Genomic DNA, 19,873 nt, shown 5'->3' with positions numbered 1-19,873 from the left:
TTGCTTTTGTGGGTTATCTTCACAGAAACCTTGTCTGCCTATGTACTCTTGGCCTGTGTGAAGTAGTTGTGGCTGGAAATTGGGAGTGTGAAATCGCCTACTTACAGATTGGCAGCTTGTCTTGGTTAGCAAAAGGCAATTCTAAACACATTCAATTCCATCCTGCTGTCTTCTTTTCACGTCTCCCTTCTTCTTGGGCTTGGAAGTTACTTCTGTCAGTATAAAATACCTTGTTTCTCAAACAGATTTAGAGGTTTTTTTTTTCCCTTAGGACAGGTACTTTGGAGTTAAACACTGTTGCTAATGTTAAGATTTCACTGTTTGGACCTCTATAGTCTGTTTTCTTTCTCATGCTCAGCGTTTGCAAGTAGCTGAAGTCTGATGTCCATAGTCTGTGTGTAGAAATTGAAATTAGGCAAGTAAAAATGGGGGATTTAAAGGCATGGATTCAGAGGAAGACAGTGCTGGTGTGCCTGTCTTTTTGCTAGGTTTAGAAACGTGTTACTGATTTATGCTAGGATGAGCATGGTACCAAAGCTGAGATTTTTTAATCTTATTTAAGAGGACCTTACACAATTTTTACAGAATTAGTCATGGTTTTATATCTTGATAAAATGCAGGTACTCTGACTATAATTGGAAGCTCTTTGGGGGCTTTTTCAGATTGCTTGTCTCCTTTGGGAAGAAAGAGACCCAAGCTTTAATTGACATGCTTCCCTGATAGTACTCCAGTGTCTTTGCTGCCCATAGAGGATCTTTCCTCAGTGGATTGGAAGTTACCTTAGAAATTACTCTTTTCCACTTCTGGAGGCAGTATCCTGTAAGCAGGAGTGGTTTATGGGTTGGCCCTTTCTTCTGCTCTGATATTTTGAGCTTTTGGAAACGTTGTATCGCTATTTATAGGGTTAGGTAGAACATACATAACCTATAAATAAGATGTTTCTCTGGATTGTTTCTTCTGTTAGTCAGAATTTGGTTTTGTCCCTTTTGCTGTTGGCTTTTGTTCATCTATTTCCTTGTGTTTTCTGCTTTGGGTAATATATTGTCGTATTTTTGGCTCTCGCATGCCACATGCTTGGATTTCCTAGAAGATGATAATCCTTTCTCCTCTGGGATACTGTATTCAATCTTATACAAGGAAATACAAGTATATCTACAGTTCCTGGTCATTGCTTTATATGTTTTTTTGTGCATGAAATTATAAATGGTTGTAACAAGGCAAGAGTAGTGTTTTTTGATAGCGACTTGTAAAACACACAGAAATGCAAGCAAACGTTGGTGCTGTGGCAAGGCTTAAACTCCAAAGTAAAACAGCCTTCCAGCACCAAGTAGTATTTATATTAAACTTCAATAAATGTGGTGGTAAGTCCTTCCCATAACATCATAAATATGCTGTGTGCATGGATGTTGTGGACTGTGGAGTATGTAATCAAATAACAGCTTCATTTCTTTCTGTTTCAGATTAAGGGAAGTTTCAGAGAAACTGAACAAATATAATTTAAACAGGTAAGGCATATCATATGCTGCTGTAAATAATTTAGGAAAGTACAATTTTTCTAACAGCAACAAGAAGCAGAAGATTTTACAGTAGATGATGGAGCCTTAGAAATCCTCAGTGCTACTGATACTGAAGTCCAGACATACTTTAGATAACACAGGAATAAAATGAGGGGTTCTCAGTTATGATAAATTGTTTTGTTAAAATCTTCATTACAGAATGACTTCTTAATATGAGGTATAAACCCTGTTGTTTATTGCTGATCAGATTAAGTGAAAACTATCACCTTTTAAGATCTTTTCCCTGGATTTTATGTGCTGTGTGCTTCAATTAATGCATGTTTAGTAATTTTTGAAAGTTTTTTGTATTTGTAGCCACCACTGCACATTTTTCCTTTCATGTACAGCTTGATTTTTTTTTTCCAGACTTCAGAAGTTCTAAAATACTATAAATTCTCCCTTTTTATTTTCAGCCACCCGCCTTTGAATGTATTGGAACAGGCCACTATTAAACAGTGTGTGGTGGGACCAAATCACGCTGCATTTCTTCTGGAGGTAAGTTCCTGAAATCTTCTCAGATAACAAACTTGAAACCATACAGTTAAATTAGTTATTTTAACATTAAATTGATTAATACTCTTCAATAACTGAGGACTCATGTTTTAATTTTTTTTGGTAAACTTGACTTACATGTCAGTTCTGAACACTTGCTTTTCTTGTTCTAAATACAGGATGGTAGAGTCTGCAGGATTGGTTTTTCAGTTCAACCAGACAGATTGGAGTTGGGTAAACCTGAGAATAGTGATGGGTAAGGAATGCTTTTCTTCTAAGATATTTTCTGAACTCGATAAGCAGCTTGGCTGCTTTTCTGGTTTTGTTTTTATTTGTTTGTTTTCAAAGTAGATTTTGGAATGGGTACTTTGAGTAGAGACGCAGTGGTTATGGTGATGCAGCCAAGCAGCCCAGCTTAACAAACTGGTGTAGGAAGAAATAGTATATGTGATTCTGAAAGAAGTGAGACAGGCTCTCTTTAACTTGAAGAAACAAGCTACTCCAAGAATAATCCTTAAGAAAGAAGCTGTGTTAAACTTAAAGCTTAATGTAGAATCCACTCTGAAAGTAGTCCCTTCTGGCAAGGCTCACTTTCTAGATCTGTGGTCCTTAGGCCAGGTAAGTCCCCCTTAACAGGACTAATTAATGGTTCACATTTGAATTTAAACCACTTAATATTGAAGTAGCATACTCAGGCTCAGGTTTATAGATAGAACACCTGCTGATTACAATTTGTACATATACACTAATGAAAAATTTAGCACAGTGGCTAACTCCAATCACTAATTAGCTTAATATGTGTTTGCATCTGTGCTATTATGGATTACTGATGTACATAAGGTCTGTTAGGCATGCTTTCCACTTTCTTTTTCCAGTGTACTTCTTAATATACAGTTAGATTAGTTTGGAATATTCCCCAAGGGTGTTGCTTAAGCTGGTATGTTACCAGACTAAGTCCCTGAGAATTTCAACCTGGGATTCCAGGTTTTGTTCTTAACCCATTTGGGATTGTTTTGTGACTGATTTACCATCTTTTACTTTCAGTTCAAAGTTGAGCAGTGGCTCAGGGGCAGGAAGGACATCCAGGCCAGGCAGGACTAGTGACTCCCCATGGTTTCTGTCTGGTTCTGAAACTCTGGGCAGACTGGCAGGCAACACCCTTGGGTAAGTTTTGATAGGATGGAGGCTGCAATCTGTTTGTTCCATATTTGAGTATATGTGTATACACATATATAAATTGTATGCAGTATGTCTAAGGGAACGTATAACCACAGCAGTTGTGTAGGTAGGGTATAACAAAAAAAACTTAATTGACTTGGTTAAAATAACAGACGTTTAAGTGACCCTCCAGCACATAGGATACAGAGAGTTTTTCGTATATGTGCAAAAAAGAATAACTTGGTTTGGGCTCTGTTGTCTTCTTTTGAATGTTTTTTTAGTTCCTTGATTTTTGAAAAGCAGTCTTTTAGAGGGACACCATCAATTTAAACCATGATAGGCCAGGAGCATACAGTGAAATGAGTGCATTTATGCAGGAAGAACCTTCTTTGTGGGCTCCATTGTTTTGTGCCTTCCACTCCCTTGCCCCAAGTCATAAGTGGTGTTTTGATAGCCAGAGTCCTATACATAGTAATGGAAAAGGAACATTTGGAAAAGGTTATTTCTCAGAACCTTTAAAATTGTACTATATGCAAAATGTACTGTATAGATCCAGATTTCTTGTCATTAGCTTTAAAATTGATGGTGTCCCTGTTTATAGGAAGGTAATTTACATTCCATAATGACAGTGATCTCTTTGTTACATGTTTTTGTAAGACATGTCTAACTATGCTGCGTCCTAATGTTGCTGACTGCAGTAATAAAAACTGTGGTTTCTGCATGTGAATGATTTGTTAAGAGGAAGGAACTACATCTTTTCCATGATTTTCCAGAAAATTTGTTGGTTTTTTTATTAGCAAATCAACTAATTTCATTTGGGCCTTAGTTGCATGAAGAATAACCCATAACCTTCCCAATTTTTTTCTGAAACCATTACGCATCTTAACCTAAAAATCCATGTGTTAAACATCAAAGACAAACTAGTATTGTCATGTTTTAGAACTTATTGTGGGACATGTAACACTTTTTTTCCCTCCTTATTCTTAACTAAGCATAATGTGTTAAAATTGTTTGAGTCTTAGAGACTAACCCTGAAGTGTTCCCAGTGTCTTCTCTTGAATGCCTCAGAAGTAGGTAGTTGAAAGTCACTGAACTAGTAGAATAGCAGTAGGCACTATAACTAGTCTGTTAAATGGAGGGAGTAATTATCTTAATAAATTGTATCTAAACCCATTCAAACTGTAGAGCCATTAGAGTAGGTAACTGGATTTGGAAAATTGCCAGCATGCTGCTGCATAGTGGAGAGATGTAGTAAACTAGTGGGTGAACAGAAATGAGGTGAAAGATTTCTATTCTATATTAATATTTATTTTAGGTTTAGATGGCTTTAATAGCAATGGCTGTATCCTTATTTGCCTTAACAGGACCAGGGTAGGACACACAGGGAATATTTGGATTGTTAAACAAACAGAAATTGTTTTAACTGTTAGATGTCTAAATGATGCCATTGATAGTTTATAACTTAAAGTAGAAATTGGATCTGTAGTGAATATTAATATCTAATATAGAACTTTTTCTTTAACCCCACACCTCCCTGCAGAGTGTTGAATTGAAAGTTACTCAATAGAATTTGACTTCCCCTCAGTCCTGTTCTTTTCCTCTCAGCCACCTTCCCATCTTTAGAACAGTTTAAGTGGCTCATTTTATTTAAAATGTCACATTCTTTAGTATTTTTTCTTTTTTCTTTTTTTTTTTTTGTGTTTTCAGTAGTATATTTTTATTTTTTAGAATTCTCTTTCTAACTCATGAGACAAGACTTTTCCTAAAGACATAATTGAACTGCTTTTTGTCTTGTCTTGTCATTGTCTGTGGTCACTAGCTAGAATTCTGAAAATGTAGATGTCTGTCAGAGCCTTGTCTGAAGCAGACACTCAAGTTACTCTATAATTGCAGGGGTCTTGTCAGGAGGAAAAAAAAACCTCAATTAAAAAAGGGTGCTAGTAATGAAGGCATACAATGCAAGACAAGTATTCTTACATAATTAGGTCTTAATAGCTACATATGATAGACTTTTAATGTAAATTTATTAGATACTGTTTCAGAGAATGTATCTTTATTTTCATGTCTGATTTTAAATGTATTTTTTGAAATGAGTTTGAGACTTCAGGTAATTGATAGCAGGAAGGTTCTGCTGATACAGATTATTAAGTAGAAGTAATACCATATCCAATAACCTTTAAGGTGTATTACAAGATAAAGCTTAGTTAACCTTGAAGAACAAGCTAGAGTCTCTTGTCTTTCATGGCAGCAGATTATCTTGTCTTAAATTCAGAGCATATTCAATTGCCACAGTTCTGTGGTGATAATTATTAGTGGATAGTTGTAATGAAGGTGAGATGTCTATTTCTACAAATCACTGTCTTTTTGTTGCCTTATTTTGATGCTGATTTGCAGAAACAAAAAAGCCATTCAGTCAGTTAAGCCATGTTTTTGCAATGTGTGCAGTTGTTGATTTCTGCAATAGCAATATGTAAAAAGTAGAGTATCTCTTGAAAACTATGCCTGAGAATCAGAGAACAGTCTAGTGTAAGATTTCTCTTACTGTAGAGAAAATTACACTAGAAAAATCAAGTAATCTTAACAAATTTCTTAATGTAATCAAGTATGAGAATCTTTAGAAGATCCACCTAAGCATAGTGATGTGCTGTCAGAGCCACTGGCAGTGAAGTTGGTGCATGTGTGCTTTTATAGCAGGAAATTGACAGATAAGTGTTAAATGTTATGCTGCTGCTGCTGCTTTTAGAAAATCTGAGAATGGATCCTTTTTTGTGTTTATGTATGTATACATCCACACAGCTGTATTAGTAGGAAAGAATGCAAGTTCCAGCTGGAGTCCTGTTTTTTTTTATTTCTTCTGCATATTTCAGGACTTGATCAATTTCCTGGTGTTCTTGTTCTTTCTAGTTTTGAGAGTTACTTTTATAGCATTTGTCTGTGAAGTCAAGCTGCAGTATTTTTCAGAGGATGTTTATAAGTTACTAGCAATAAAACTAAAGATGTTTGAAGTAGTCCCCAAGGTATGCTGCTGTATTAAAAAACCAAATAATCTAAATCTTCTAGAAGTCGCTGGAGTTCAGGGGTTGGTGGAAGTGGAGGAGGATCTTCTGGTAGATCATCTGCTGGAGCTCGAGACTCTCGAAGGCAGACCAGAGTTATACGCACAGGACGTGACAGAGGATCTGGACTGCTGGGGAGTCAGCCACAACCAGTGATTCCAGCATCAGTCATTCCAGAGGAACTAATTTCACAGGTGTGTGAACTAGAAACTGCTTGTTGCCAAAAACTTGCAGAGCTTCTCAGAGCACGTGTACCAGAATGTGTTGTAGTAGTGCCTGTTCTCCAAGGAGTAATGGCATGCAATTGAAGAAATTGACTTTCCTTAGCTGACTTGGTTTTATTATTAAGCATGTAGTGGAAGTGATAGACTTTTGGATTAGAATTAGAATTTGCATTTCCAAACATCACCCAAGACAAGGTATTAAGTTTAATGTAGATGAGGAAGGCTGTGTTTGGTTGCAGAGGGGAGATTTAGTGAGAGAATCAAATATTTGAGAATAATATCAAATGTTAAGTTTCTTGAAGGAATGTAATAAAGGAAGACAGATTGACTCTTTTTTTTTTCTTGGTGTTTGATAGAAGGAATGATCCATTTCAGGTGTAAATGAAAGACATAAAATTTATTCTCTTTAAAATACTGATAATTTTTCTTCATGGACACCTCTGCTTAGTTTTTTATAAATGTGACTTTTATGAATGTTGGGTATATATTGCTCTGCTTTTGCCTTTTAATGTACTAAAGTCTGAAGAGGCGCTTCAGTCTATTTAAACATTTTCCTCTATATTTGAAGAAAAGAATACATTCAAAATATGTGACTAGTTAATGCATTTTAACTGTTAGCTTAGAACTAGTTGCTGGTTGACATTTGAAATACAGAAGTTAGTTGCTAGGCAAAAGATAATCTGCTTTACTTCCCTTGCTGTGATATTTTGCCTTCTTTTATTTAATTTTATTTTTTAAATAGCGTACTTTGTTTACCTTTAAAATAGAAGGTGTCTGAAACATTTTTGAGGTAACTAGAAAGCAGAGCAATGGGAAAGATCTTAGCAGATGGTCTGTAGACTCTAGGAAGTCTCAAAAATCTGTGAACTTCTGGCATAGAAGTTTATGACAAAAAATTTACCTTTGTGTGCTATTAGAATGTCCCCCCTCCCCTTTTTTTTTGCTTGCCTTTTACTTGGTGCCTTATTTTTTACTCTGTTGTGAAAATACTCAGTACTTGTTTCTTATGTTCTTTTGTTTCTGATCTTTCAAAACTCTCATAATCTCTGACATTTGGTAGAGGCTAGTTTGGAAAAACAAAGTGCTCTGAGTCCTATGGTCAGTAGAATAAAACAGAGTTTCTCTCTTTTTCTGTAAATTCATTGCACTTGATGTTTAGGAGGTTTTATCTGCATTTGCACTTTTTTAATACAAATTTCAGTGTTGCAGAAACTGCTGATGATAAGCCTTTAGAAACAGAATGATGAGGAAAATAGAGTCATTAAAGTGGTTTTGTTTGAAGGGCAGTGGAAAGAGAAACCAGTGTAAAGGGGATTGAGGTGTAGCTTTGGCACAGCAATTGATTGCAAACTCTGTTGATTGGCATAGTAAGTTTAAACACTTTAATAGAAATATACAGAAACTCTCAAAGCCAGATTATATTTATTATTTAACTGCAGCATTAAACATTTCAAGAAGTAGATTCAAAGATTCTGTTAGAAAATTTAGTGCCAAAGTTGGAGTTCAGTGGCCTAACTGGAGCTGAGAGAAGGCTGGATATCAAGTACACAATACTGTGAAAAATCGATAGGAGCCTGTCTGTATGTACTGTTATTGACTTTTGATTCTTATTAGACTTTTTTTAGAATTAAGCATTTTCTTATGAATAGGGCTTGGTGATCTGAGAATGACCAGTAACCAATTCACTGTGCTCTTATAGGCACAAGTTGTTTTACAAGGGAAGTCCAGAAGTATTATTATTCGAGAACTCCAGCGGACAAATCTTGATGTAAACCTTGCTGTAAATAATTTGTTGAGTCGTGATGATGAAGATGGAGATGATGGGGATGACACAGCAAGTGAATCATATCTTCCTGGAGGTTTGTATCCTGCAACTTTTGATAAAAAATCACCAACGTGTTCTTATTTTTCTGTATTTAAGTACTGACAGTGAGCTCTGTGCTGTGCAAGGTATGCAGCGAAGACCATTGTTGCTTATAGGAACAAAGTCAAAAGATGTATAAAACAAAAGATGGACTGGGATGTCTTGAGGGATTAGAATACCCACTGAAGAATAACTGTTGATAGGTTTTGTTGGGGGGCATGAAAGTTACGGGGTTTTTTAGGATCCCAGGCTTTGTAACACTAACATTACTTTCGTCTATTTTGCTGCTCAGTGAGATGCTGAGACTGCTGTGTGGCTTGCTTGTAAAAGCTAATTCTAAAACTTTCTAGTGACTTGCATGTTTTTTTCTACTAACATAGATTCTTAATATTCATATAAGTTTTTAGAGCAAAAATTACGTGCTTTTATAAAATCAAGAAGCCTTAATAGAGGGCAAAACACTTTACAGTTGTTACAGTTAGATCGAGAATTTAGTCTTCATCTCAAGTTCCCCTTATAAATGCTGCTCTGGCGATAATGGCAAAATCCTGTAATGTAAGTGCAGCTGTTTTTGAAATACTGCCTGTTCCATAAAATTGCTCTTTATAAAAGATTTTCAATCTTCTTTTGCATTGGCTAAATAATTTAGGCAGTCTTTTCTTGCTGAGTGAGCAGATTGGAAAACATAGCAGCCAAATCCAGGGTTGTGTTAGTTGCACTGCACGAAAAGAACACATCTGAACTCTGACTACATAGTAGCTTTTCTTCTGTGTGTCAAAATGATGTTTTGATATTTTTCTAATAAATGGTTGTATTTTGGTTTTTTCTTTCTGCTCATCTGGTTCACCAGGAAGGTTCATGGGCTTCGTCCATCTTTATCTTGTCAGTCATGTGATTAGAGAATGGTTTTTTTTTAGTTTTTGCAACAAATCTTTGCATTTCATTTTGCTTCTTTTAGTTTTAGTTGCATCTGTCAAGCATCTTTATTTTGCTGTAGAATCAAGACTTTTGGTGAAAGGGGTGAAAAATCTTTAATCTCGGTCTTATTTTTTGGTGATCAGCTTAATAGGATTAGACAGATGCACTGGAGGAAGTTAAATCTCAGAAGTTTCCAAGTGTTCAAAGCACTTCTCAGTCTTAAGGATACCCAAATGCATTCCTCCAGAATTGACCTTAAGAAGATAAATCACAATTAGGAACTTCTACTGTAAATTTCTGCTTTTAACCATACTAACCAGCCTTCAACAGCATCAGCTGTTCTCTGAGTACCTCTTGTGATCCTAAGGATGAATTAATAGGGGCTGTCTGACAACCTGTGACTGGTAACATTTATTTGAAGGTGCCTCCACTACAGTCTGTGAGTCTCATCTATTTGAGATGGGTTAAAGTGATATGCATAGTTTCATTGTCCTCACTGGATGTCCAGAAAAAAATTTTCTCCTTGGCTTAATCTTTAAATCTTCTTCCCTGTTCAGAGTAAATTTCCTGTAAGGGATTGCAATGTCCTAAAATTAGGTTTTTACCCCACAGAGAAATTGGGCTATTTTTTTCCCAGTTTTTATGGGAAAATATATGGAAATGATGACTGAAGTGACACTTGATCTTAGTGCCACTTAATGTTCAAAGATGTAATTTATGATTTGTAGAATGTGCATGCCTTCTCTGTCCTAAGTTTGTTGCACAGAAATTAATTAGTTTGGTGTGATCAGTTTGAAACCGATCAGAAATCTAGCTGAACACTAGGCAGCGCTGTCGTAACTCTGCTGTTGAAACATTGAATAGTAAAAATTAGCAGCTTTGCTTGTGTCACATGACCATGCAAGCTAGTTTTCAGGAAAACCATATGGCCAGAGAAAGTTGCCTATAGCTCTTTTTAAAAGTATTTTTGCTCTAGAAACTTTGCAGTCTTCCTGCTTTCACTTGCCATCTCACATCTGGGTGTCCCTTTGGAAATATAACATCATCAGAGAAAACTGTGGATAACTGATACATGCTATATGCATTCAATTGTTAGGCTTTTTTATTGTTCTGAAAGATAAAGAACCTTTTTAAAAATTATTCCAAATTATGCTTTAAAGCTTTTTGATTTTCATTTCAAGCACAAAAAAAGCAAGCGAGAAGACAGAATTTGCCTCTGGACTTTTGAGGCTCTTGCATTTCAATTAAAAGCATATGTTAATTTTGTCTTTTTGCCTTCTGCATGTCTGCTGCTTTGTGACCCTTAAATTTAGGGGTTACTTCTCTAAGCTTTCCAAGCTAGAGAAATTTTTAAAAGCGCTTTACATGTAATTAAAAAAAATCATTATTAAGCTGAGATACTTTCCAAGTACTGTGAAATTAATATATTCTTGTTTAATAGATCATAATTTCTTAATATATCAGTTGTGATGATATTATCAGTATTGTAAACTTTATGCATCTGACTTTTTTTTGATGTAGCAAAAAACATGTTTCAATCCTTCCTGAATTCTTAAAATGTCTTAAGTGAAGAGCAGAATGTTTTCTGTACAGATTGCTGTCAATGAGTGTCTCTTAAATATTTATTTTTGGATCCCAGTGTACTTTGATTTTTGGCATTTCTGATCTAGTCCTGTTTCTTTTGCTCTATGATAGTTAGCAGAGAGGACTGTGGGTTCATTTGTTTCATAACAAATACATAAGGAGAATAATCAAGGTAAAAATATATAGAACAAGTTCATTTAGCATAGGAAAGACTTGACAGCCTCTATGAGGCTCGTACCAGGCTGTATTAGAGGGTTCTTGCTGGCTTTATGGTCTGTTAATAGTTGGAATAGAGATGCTGTAGATGTTAAAAAGTTTTGCTGTTTGTGCAGTTCAGAGGAGTGCATATTTGCTCAGTAACTTCTGCATGGTACAATGGGTTCTCACTGGTGGGACTTGTGAAATGTGGGTTTGACAACATCCAGGCTGCTTTGCAGAGGAGAGAGAGATGGGCTGGTGTTGCAGCAAGGCTTCCTGTGCTGGCTTCCAGGGAGGGGAATGGGAACTGCAGCCTAGTGTAGGATCAGCTCAGTGGTTTGCCTTTAGGGAAAACAATTAGATAATGGGGTTGGGGGTTTTTGTGGTTTTGTTGTTGTGGTTTGGTTTTCTTTGTTGTTGGGTTGGTTTTTTTCTCTCTGTTTTTGTGAATTTCAAGTTGGGTAATATTTTGAATAAATATTATCTTATCAAGAATGAATTCTGGAGTTCTGTTTTAGTCTAGTTTCCTAGGAAACCAAAACAAATGTTTCTCTCCCTTCCCTGTCACAGTTTTGCCAATTTAATCCAAACTTGAAAGAGGAGGAGGTACTGAACACATTGAATACTTGAATATTTCATAAAAGTGTGCAGCTGAGAAGAGGGGAGAGAACTTATGATTGTACCCTTAAGGGAGAAGGTTTAAAGTGAGCTCTACTTGAGATCAGAATTGATCTAAGCAACGCCTTCAATTAATGAATCCGGTGCTAATGCTATTTGATGTTTTGTTTTTTTCCTCTGAACTGGATATCTTTTTCCTTTCAATTTTCTTTGGTATTTAGTAGTGAATCATAGATATTTTCTTACAAAAATAGGTTCATCAGAAGTATCATACCTAGATGTGAAGGGAGCAGTCTGAGTCTGGTCTAACTCAGCATAAGATGAATGATATAATCCCACGGGATTTGTCTGAAGAGCAGGAACATAAAGACATAGAGAATGTTTTTTTTTGGTTTTTTTTTTTTTTGTTTTGTTTTGTTTCATTTTTTTTAAACTCTGGATTTTTAAACTGGATGTAGCCTTGCAGTATCTGTGTTTTCACAGCGCTAAAAAAATTCCAGTGATGTTTGAAGGGGAGTGGATTTGGCTCCTATCCCTACTGGTTTTAGCACCTTTCTTTGCTGATATAGAAAATGGAAGAAGGGGGATCTCTTTCAGAAATACTGGAAGAAAATTAAAATCTGATTTGAAGCTGAAATAAGAGGGTAAGAAAAGGCTTCATTTCGTTACTCATCTTAATGCGTATTTAGCCCAAAGCCACATAGTTTTGGTTCTTACGTCTGATACTTGAATTTCTACCTTTTTTTTTGGAAACGCAGCTAAATTCAAGATGCCTGACCTGGTGGAAGGTGTGTGTGTGTGTGTGTGTTACAAGTTAGTGTGTGTTTTCTGTCAAGAGGATTTCTCATGTAGCTTACCTTAAAAAAATCCAGTATTGTCTGTTTTGAATGAGGGTGGAAAGTTTTCTGTACTGGGCAATTTGGTTCCTAGAAAGAGATCAAAGTTCATTGCAGTTTTTTTTCCTGGACACTGACCAGAAGATATCAGAAGTAGTTGCTAGAGTATGGAGGGGTTGGAGCTTACCTAGGAAAAGATAGTTGTGGGAGGAGGGAGCAGTATGTCAATATTGGGAAAAACCACAGAATCTCATCTGTGTTCCCAGCTCTGAAAGTCTGTTACTTACAAGTTGATGCTGAAGGTGAGGTGTCCTGCAGCTTTATAGTTGTGAAAAGCCAGTAGCGGGCAGGGTAAGGGTACTCTGAGTGATCTGAACTGTTTTAGGTAAAGCCTGTTTGCCAAATGTGAATTTTCTTTCTAAGATCTCCAAGCAGCCTGTCATGGATGACTTCCTAAAGTGTACTGTGTGAGCTATGGAGTCCCAAATGGTGTGCTTTTAGAAGCACAGCCTACACTTGAGTGGATTACTTAATTACTGCAAAAAGCATTTATGTAGGTCTTACCTTGAACTCACTGTGCTCACTGGTTTGCAGTGCTGTTTTTCTGTGGACACTTGGTGGTATGTGTTACATTTCCTGTAGATGAGGGTTTAGGAATACAAGGATGAATATTCTGATATGCAGACATGTGAAAGTCTTAAGTGAATTAATACCAGCTCTAAGAGCAGACTTCTGGCTCCTTTCAGTTTTTTGATACCCTCTGCTTTGGGTTCCTCCCTCCATTTCATTCCAGACACTGAGAAAAAGACCCATAATAATCAGATTCTGCTGTCAAGAATGCCACTGTTTCCTTTTATGCTTATGAGATAGAGGCTGAGAACTGGATGTTCAGGAGTCGTGCTCCTGCCAGGTTTCCTGAAGGGAGTCTGTGTATAGCCTCACATGAGCTTTGTGGGTGGTTTAAACTGATGAGGTTGTCTTGCTGCCAGAAAGCACTGTCCTGCCATTCCCTTGCAGGGGGATGAGATTTTGGGCCTGTATGGGCTAGTAAAACCCTTTGGGGAGCCTGATTTTTTTTGGTTTTTAAAGTCAGATTTGCTTGGAGGTTTGGGAAGGGCAGAACTATTGCCTTTGGCAGGAAGCAGTAGGGTCTGGTCAGCTTTGCAGCATGTGGTGAAGCTCCACATTTGGGGCTCTGATTACTCCATTAAGTCAGTCTGAAGATCCATCCCCACCTTACTTCTAAGCCCAGTGAGCTTCTTTTTCAAGCCAGGTGAATGCACTAGTTAGATTTAGATATCCCCCCTTGTCCCAGGGAGGTGCCCATCACAGGGATAAAGGAGGGAAGTAGGACTGACCTTTTGTGGTAAGATGGTGATCAGGTTCAGTTGTCTTGACAGTCCATATTGCTGGCCTTCACTAAGTCTCATGAATTTCCAGTAACCTCTTTTGTGTGTGGATAGAAGCTTTAGGTTAGTTACTGGAAGGAGATTGTTTTGCATTTAAATGATGATCATTACTCCAGGGAAACTCAAATTTTCTAACACGGAAGCGAGGGCACTCACAGTATTTAAGTTCAACCTTTAGGTTGGGTCTTCTTTTTAAACTGCATGATATTAAAACATTGTGCTTTTTCCAGATAACTGTTGTTGTTCGTGTAGCTACCATTTAAAGCTTTGTATTGAGAGCGGCAAGTTGCTAGCTTGTGAATTAAATGAGTACATCATTCTCTGAAAGAAACATTGCATGGGGAAAGGCGCAGTCTTTGGCATCAAAGACATGGCTGTGTGAAAGCTGCCTTTCTCCATCAGCTCTGTCCTCCCTCCATTCTAGGTCATCCTGGGAGTTCTGCATCGCATGCATGAGTGTGTGTGCCCATGTGTGTATATGTCTCCATCTTACTTTAGTGCCTTGTTCTTTCAAGTGACAGTCAAAAGTTTGAATTTTTGGGATACAGAACAATATGTTTTGGGAAAGTCTTGTTTGGGAAATGTAGTTAGGTAAGTGACAGAGCAGTTCTTGCAGGGAAGCTGGTTTTGTTCACTAGTTCACCAAGCTTGATTGTAAATGTGGTTGCATAGGAGGCACATGAGTTTGCACTGGTGAATCTGAAGAGCAGAAATTCAATTAATAGATAGGATTTTTTTTGTTTTGATATTTGTTTAGTTGATGGTCTCTCTAGCTGATGTTTTAAGTAGCTGATTATTCACTTAAGACCCTTGTCTCCTCTTATAGAGGATCTTATGTCTCTTCTGGATGCTGACATACATTCTGCTCACCCAAGTGTCATTATTGATGCTGATGCTATGTTTTCAGAAGATATTAGTTACTTTGGTTATCCATCCTTTCGGCGCTCATCACTTTCCAGGCTAGGCTCATCCAGAGGTAATTTTGCACCTTTTTTCTTTGTAATAAGTAGTTTGCTGTGGGAAAAGCTAGTGATAGTACACACCGGTGGTTTAGATGCTGATTTAATGTGAAAGTAGACTGTGCTATGTTGTCAAATATAGAGTAGACAAGCAGATTGCTGCTCATCAAAATTTTTATGAATTCTGACTGTTAGCAGGTAAGTTCTGCAAGAACGTTGGTAGTCATATATTAAAAATATAATTGTTGATCATTGCAAGGTGTTACAAAATTATTGCATGTTAAGTTTATTTTAAACTGTAGTGTATGTACCTACTAATACATAGATTGCCATACAAATATATAATTTGGCTCAAAAATTAGTAATAATCAATGACATGCAGCATTCTTAATACTTTCTTTTTTTCTTCTTCCTCTTCTTCTTCTTCTTCTTCTTCTTCTTCTTTCTTTCTTTTGGGTTGCTCTTTTTACACTGTTCTTCACATTTCCTTAGTTGTTCCATTACAGAAGTTACCTTTACGGAATGAGGAACTTTAGATAACAAGGAGGGAGAAGAAATCTAAATTTTACTTTTTGGAAGCATTTTTATAGTTGAATAAGGAGAACTATTGGCAGGTGATAAAAAACGCTTCTTGAGCAGTGTTAGGGCATTTTTTCTTTTAAGCACAACACAATTGAAAAATTTATAACAGACCATGCAGCAATTTCTTATCTTTTTGAGGCTGTTGCCAGAAATACCTAGAGTATTTCCAAACTGTTAATCCAGCCTCTGATGTGATTGTTTATTTAGTACAGTTTTGTTGCCTTTCATGAACATGTTTTAATATATTAATTGCTGAATGTGTAAGTTCCTGTTACAAAATTATTAGTCAGGGGTCAGTGTGATGTTTGCTAGAAAGTAAGTACAGTACTTATATGAAATACATCTGTAAGACAGGCTGTCATGTTTGGCTTGTGTAAAAACTTTCCCATTTGTCTAATACAGCAAAAGACCCAAGACTTGGTGTAATCCATTAAAACTATGAGATAATAATGCATCATCTCATCAGTATATGTAGTTCCAGTTGATTTTTGTGAGCATAAGTGAGGTACTTCATAGGTTAAATACATTTATGTGCATGTGCAAATATTCAGCATCTGACATAACTCCTCCCAAATTCCTCCTTTTTTTCCTTTCTTAAGGTTGTTCTATATAACAGGTTGTTCTGTATAAGATGTTACCACAATTTTCATAGTCTTTGTTTTCCATGCATAGTTGACTTGTGGAAAGTTAGTTTGATTACCTGATTTAAAAAATTTTTTCTGCATGAGCGAATTGCAGAGTACTGGCTTTAGACAGTTTATAGGCTAGTTGGAGGGGAAGCATTTTGGTAAGAACATTTTTCTGTCAGAATCCCTTTAAAAACTTGTCTGACTTTCGAAAAGTTTTCATTTAATCTACTCAAAGCAGATACACTTTAATTTATTAAATCCAGTCCTATAGAATATTGCTTTAAACAAAAGGGGTTAGATTATCAAATATGTATGAGAGCTTTTTTTTAATGCTTTCTTTCTTTAACCTTTTCAAATTACTGTTTTTTCTGGGAAAGTTGCTATGAAACTCTCTATTAAATACTCTTTTTTGGTTTGCATAAAGCTATCTGGCAGACTGTATAGACTTAAGATTCTTCTGTTATTGTAACTACATTGATAAAACTGCAAAACTGCATATTGTACTAGAAAACTTTAAATATAAATGCTAAATGTATTTGGCCTCTTATGATGTAAGTGAAATTTCTCTAGCATTTTCATAGTGCAAAAAACTGTAAGCCTTTATTTCTAGCTTATTTTATGTTTAGCGATTCTAAAGTACATATTCTTGAAAGAGTTAATATGTTGAATGTTGCATGTCAGGACTATATTTTTAATCTGTGTGAGTAGATTAAACTGCTGTTAGTTGCATCCTGAAGGGTCTTTACTAGAGAGTGGCTTACTTTTATCCCACTGGTGTGACCCAATTGCATACCAGTTCTCCTTCTTCCCTTAGAGAGAGACTCTGAGCTGTTGCGTGAACGTGAGTCCGTTTTACGTTTGCGTGAACGAAGGTGGCTTGATGGAGCCTCATTTGATAATGAAAGAGGCTCAACAAGTAAGGAAGGGGAACCAAACCTGGACAAGAAGAATACACCTGTTCAAAGTCCTGTTTCTTTAGGAGAAGACTTGCAGTGGTGGCCAGATAAGGTATGGAATTCTTTAATCTATTATTTGCATGCTGAGCAATTGATCTGTTTTTTTTTTTCCTGAATAAATACTGTGAGTTGCCTTTTTGACTATGACATTTTAGTTTTGTGAGGTAATGTAATAAAGCATATTCCTTATTATGCACTTAGTTAAATTACTCATAATTATTGACACCCTTATAGCTGCCCTTCTGTTACTGCTGTTTTAATTTTCTTCTCTGTGTATTTTCAAGATACTGCTGTAGATCATAAGGCTTAGGGTTTTTTGTTTCTTTCTGATATTTATTTGGGTGCTCAAAGCATTTAATTAGCAGTAGGAAACTCATGAAACAATCTAAACTATGCTTCATCAAAGAAATGTTTTTTGCTAAGCATTATTATTCCTAGACATACTTTCAGTTTGAGTGGATTGGGCTTTTAAACTATGGTAGTAAAAATTTGCATTTACTTGCAGTTGTGTTTTGAGTTGATCAGTAACTTGGTTGCTCCTTCAAAGTCCTTTGGCTTTGATTAGCTGTTTTTCTTTATAACCTTAATTCCATTTTCAAGGCAAGAAGTAATAACTGCAGGAGATAAAATAGTAGAAACACCAGCTATATGTTGGTAGTTGAATATCTGTGGTCATTGTCTTTGTGAACTACCTAAATGTTTGGGGAGATGAGTTTTTAGAAACCTAAATAAAATAAAACCCAAACCAACTAACCAAACCAAAGAGCTTCCTAAGAATGGAAGTGATCATCTATGTTTAGTAGACCAAATTTTATTGACTAGCTCTAGTGTTCCCATTTCTGTCTGTCCGTGGGATCTGTGGGGTTGCTTTTTTGATCGGTCACTCTTTCTCTGTGTCTCTGTTCATTTCAGACTAAATCTAGATAGAAAGCTTGAAAACAGAGGTGAATATAGAGGCTTAGTTCTGCTAACAGCAGCAAGACTTCAGATGCAATTGTCTTCTTCTGGGCATTCAGACTGAGAAATTAAGAGACCTAAAAAGAATGTTTGTCTAGTAGTTGCTCTCTACCGGATCTTTTATGTCTAAAGTGTTTTCCCTTTGTTTGTTGTGGGTTTGTTGTTGGTTTGGTTTTGTTTTGTTTTTCTTTATATAGTAACATTGAACTTCTCTGTCAGTGAAAGTTGGCAGCTTTCGTCCCCCTAGCTTAGAATGAGAAAATCTAGCTTGGTGGAGAGACATTCCAGGAATTTAACATCAATGAATAAATGTAGTTTATATTTGGAATACTGACTCATCATTTTTGTTTTGGTAACGTTACTATGGCCCTTATTACTAGTGTGGGTTTGTTTGTTTTGCTGTGATATCTAACTATATGCCTGTGCAGTTTATATACTGAACTGCTTCCCACTTACCTGTTTGCATATGCACTCATATAAATCCCAGCTTCTGGGCTTCCAGTTAAATCAAGGTGTCTTACTGGAAAGGCCTTCCATTTTTATTCAAAAGTAATTTAACTTTGCATCATTTCCTTCAACTGAACATTCATAAAAAATGGTTCTGTCTTTTCCTGCTGTAAATTCAGTATGAATTTTTGTTGGTAGTATTTTCCAACAGAAATTCTTCAAGGGGAGAGTCCTGGGGGAGACAGTTTAGCAGAGAGGTCAGTTCAGATGTCTCTTTCACTTTGGAGAATAGAAAGGGGGTCTTGAAAGGTTACTGGAAAAGACAGTAAGCTAGGGGCAAGTGAAAGCACACAAGAAACCATGACAAAAGAACCAGTCGTGTCTGCAAATATTTTTCCTTCGTTTTTCATTATTTTGACCTTTAGCATTTGGGACAGAACTCTGTAGAAGGCTGTGATGAGGGTGGTTAACTTTTGTTTGTGGGAGGTGAAGTACCAACCTCTGGGAGGCGTGGGTGAAACTTTTAGAAAACTGATAGTGCTCCCAAGTGAATCAGTTTGACCAGCAATCTCAGACTGACCGTGTATAGACATGTTGTTCAGGTACTGCATTTTCTCCACCAAATAAACATCATCAACTGCTCAGAAATCCAAATCAGTGAGTATATTCTTCTGGTATTTCAAATCTTGTTACACTGTAGAACTGTCAGTCTGCACTTGCACAGTATCAGCCTTGTGCCACGTGTACGGGTAGCGTAGTAAAGGCAAGTATGGCTGGTCTTTCCCTGCTTGACTGTAGTTTAGGTGCACACCAAGCCTTTAGTTTTTTCAAGTAGGTGTGTTCTGCTTGAGATTTTGCCAGTAGTCTACATCATCTTTATGTGTGTTAATTTCTCTGGTCTGAAATCAGAATTTGTAGTTGAACATGAGTCTCAGGTTTACAGAATCAGAGCTGTTGTGTTGTTTGTGCATCTTTGGGCAGTTGGTTGAATGGCCCTCTGGAGGTGAATGTAGCATTGCTTCTGAAGCACTTAGGTCACAACTGCTAATATTTTGCTGGAAGGGAGAGAAAAAATTTGATTGGCAGGTCTCTAGTCTTCAGCTTCTGGTACTAAGCTGTTTGTTTTTAAAAGATCTGTTAGCAAGATGAAAAGTCAAAATGAGAGTGTCTTGGAGCAAAAATTAATTGCCTTCCATACTTAACTGTGAGGCATTAGGCCAGCTAACTTCTGAAGATTCATCTATGCTGATGAAGTCTAATGCATCTCATTAGAGTACAGTAGGTTCTGATGACACTTCTTTCTCAGAATGTGCAGTGTTTATGCCATGGCATGTATTAATAATCATGATGTGGATTAGTAGTTGTGTTACTTCTTTGCTATGTTGGTAGATGCCCTTCAGAACAAAATAGTTTTCTAATGATTTAACCAA

General features: G+C 36.6%; 1 protein-coding gene across 8 annotated transcripts in view; it reads left to right on the top strand.

Moving 5' to 3' along the window:
• Positions 1-19,873, top strand: part of UBR5 (ubiquitin protein ligase E3 component n-recognin 5) — an 84,993-nt gene that overhangs the window by 15,874 nt on the left and 49,246 nt on the right. For 5 of the 8 annotated variants that reach the window (XM_030943625.1, XM_030943621.1, XM_030943626.1 and 2 more), the window contains exons 2-9: positions 1,461-1,505; positions 1,970-2,051; positions 2,228-2,304; positions 3,093-3,212; positions 6,267-6,456; positions 8,186-8,345; positions 14,740-14,889; positions 16,880-17,091. In XM_030943625.1, the coding sequence (XP_030799485.1) occupies positions 1,461-1,505; positions 1,970-2,051; positions 2,228-2,304; positions 3,093-3,212; positions 6,267-6,456; positions 8,186-8,345; positions 14,740-14,889; positions 16,880-17,091 (1,036 nt within the window). The remainder of the gene's footprint in view (positions 1-1,460; positions 1,506-1,969; positions 2,052-2,227; positions 2,305-3,092; positions 3,213-6,266; positions 6,457-8,185; positions 8,346-14,739; positions 14,890-16,879; positions 17,092-19,873) is intronic. The other 3 variants (XM_030943627.1, XM_030943624.1, XM_030943628.1) reach the window with 2 other exon arrangements.

The sequence above is a fragment of the Camarhynchus parvulus genome, chromosome 2 (assembly GCF_901933205.1).
Source record: "Camarhynchus parvulus chromosome 2, STF_HiC, whole genome shotgun sequence".
Taxonomy (NCBI): Eukaryota; Metazoa; Chordata; class Aves; order Passeriformes; family Thraupidae; genus Camarhynchus; species Camarhynchus parvulus.
Note: the sequence above shows the minus strand (reverse complement) of the source record. Positions and strands in the feature narration are given on the sequence as shown.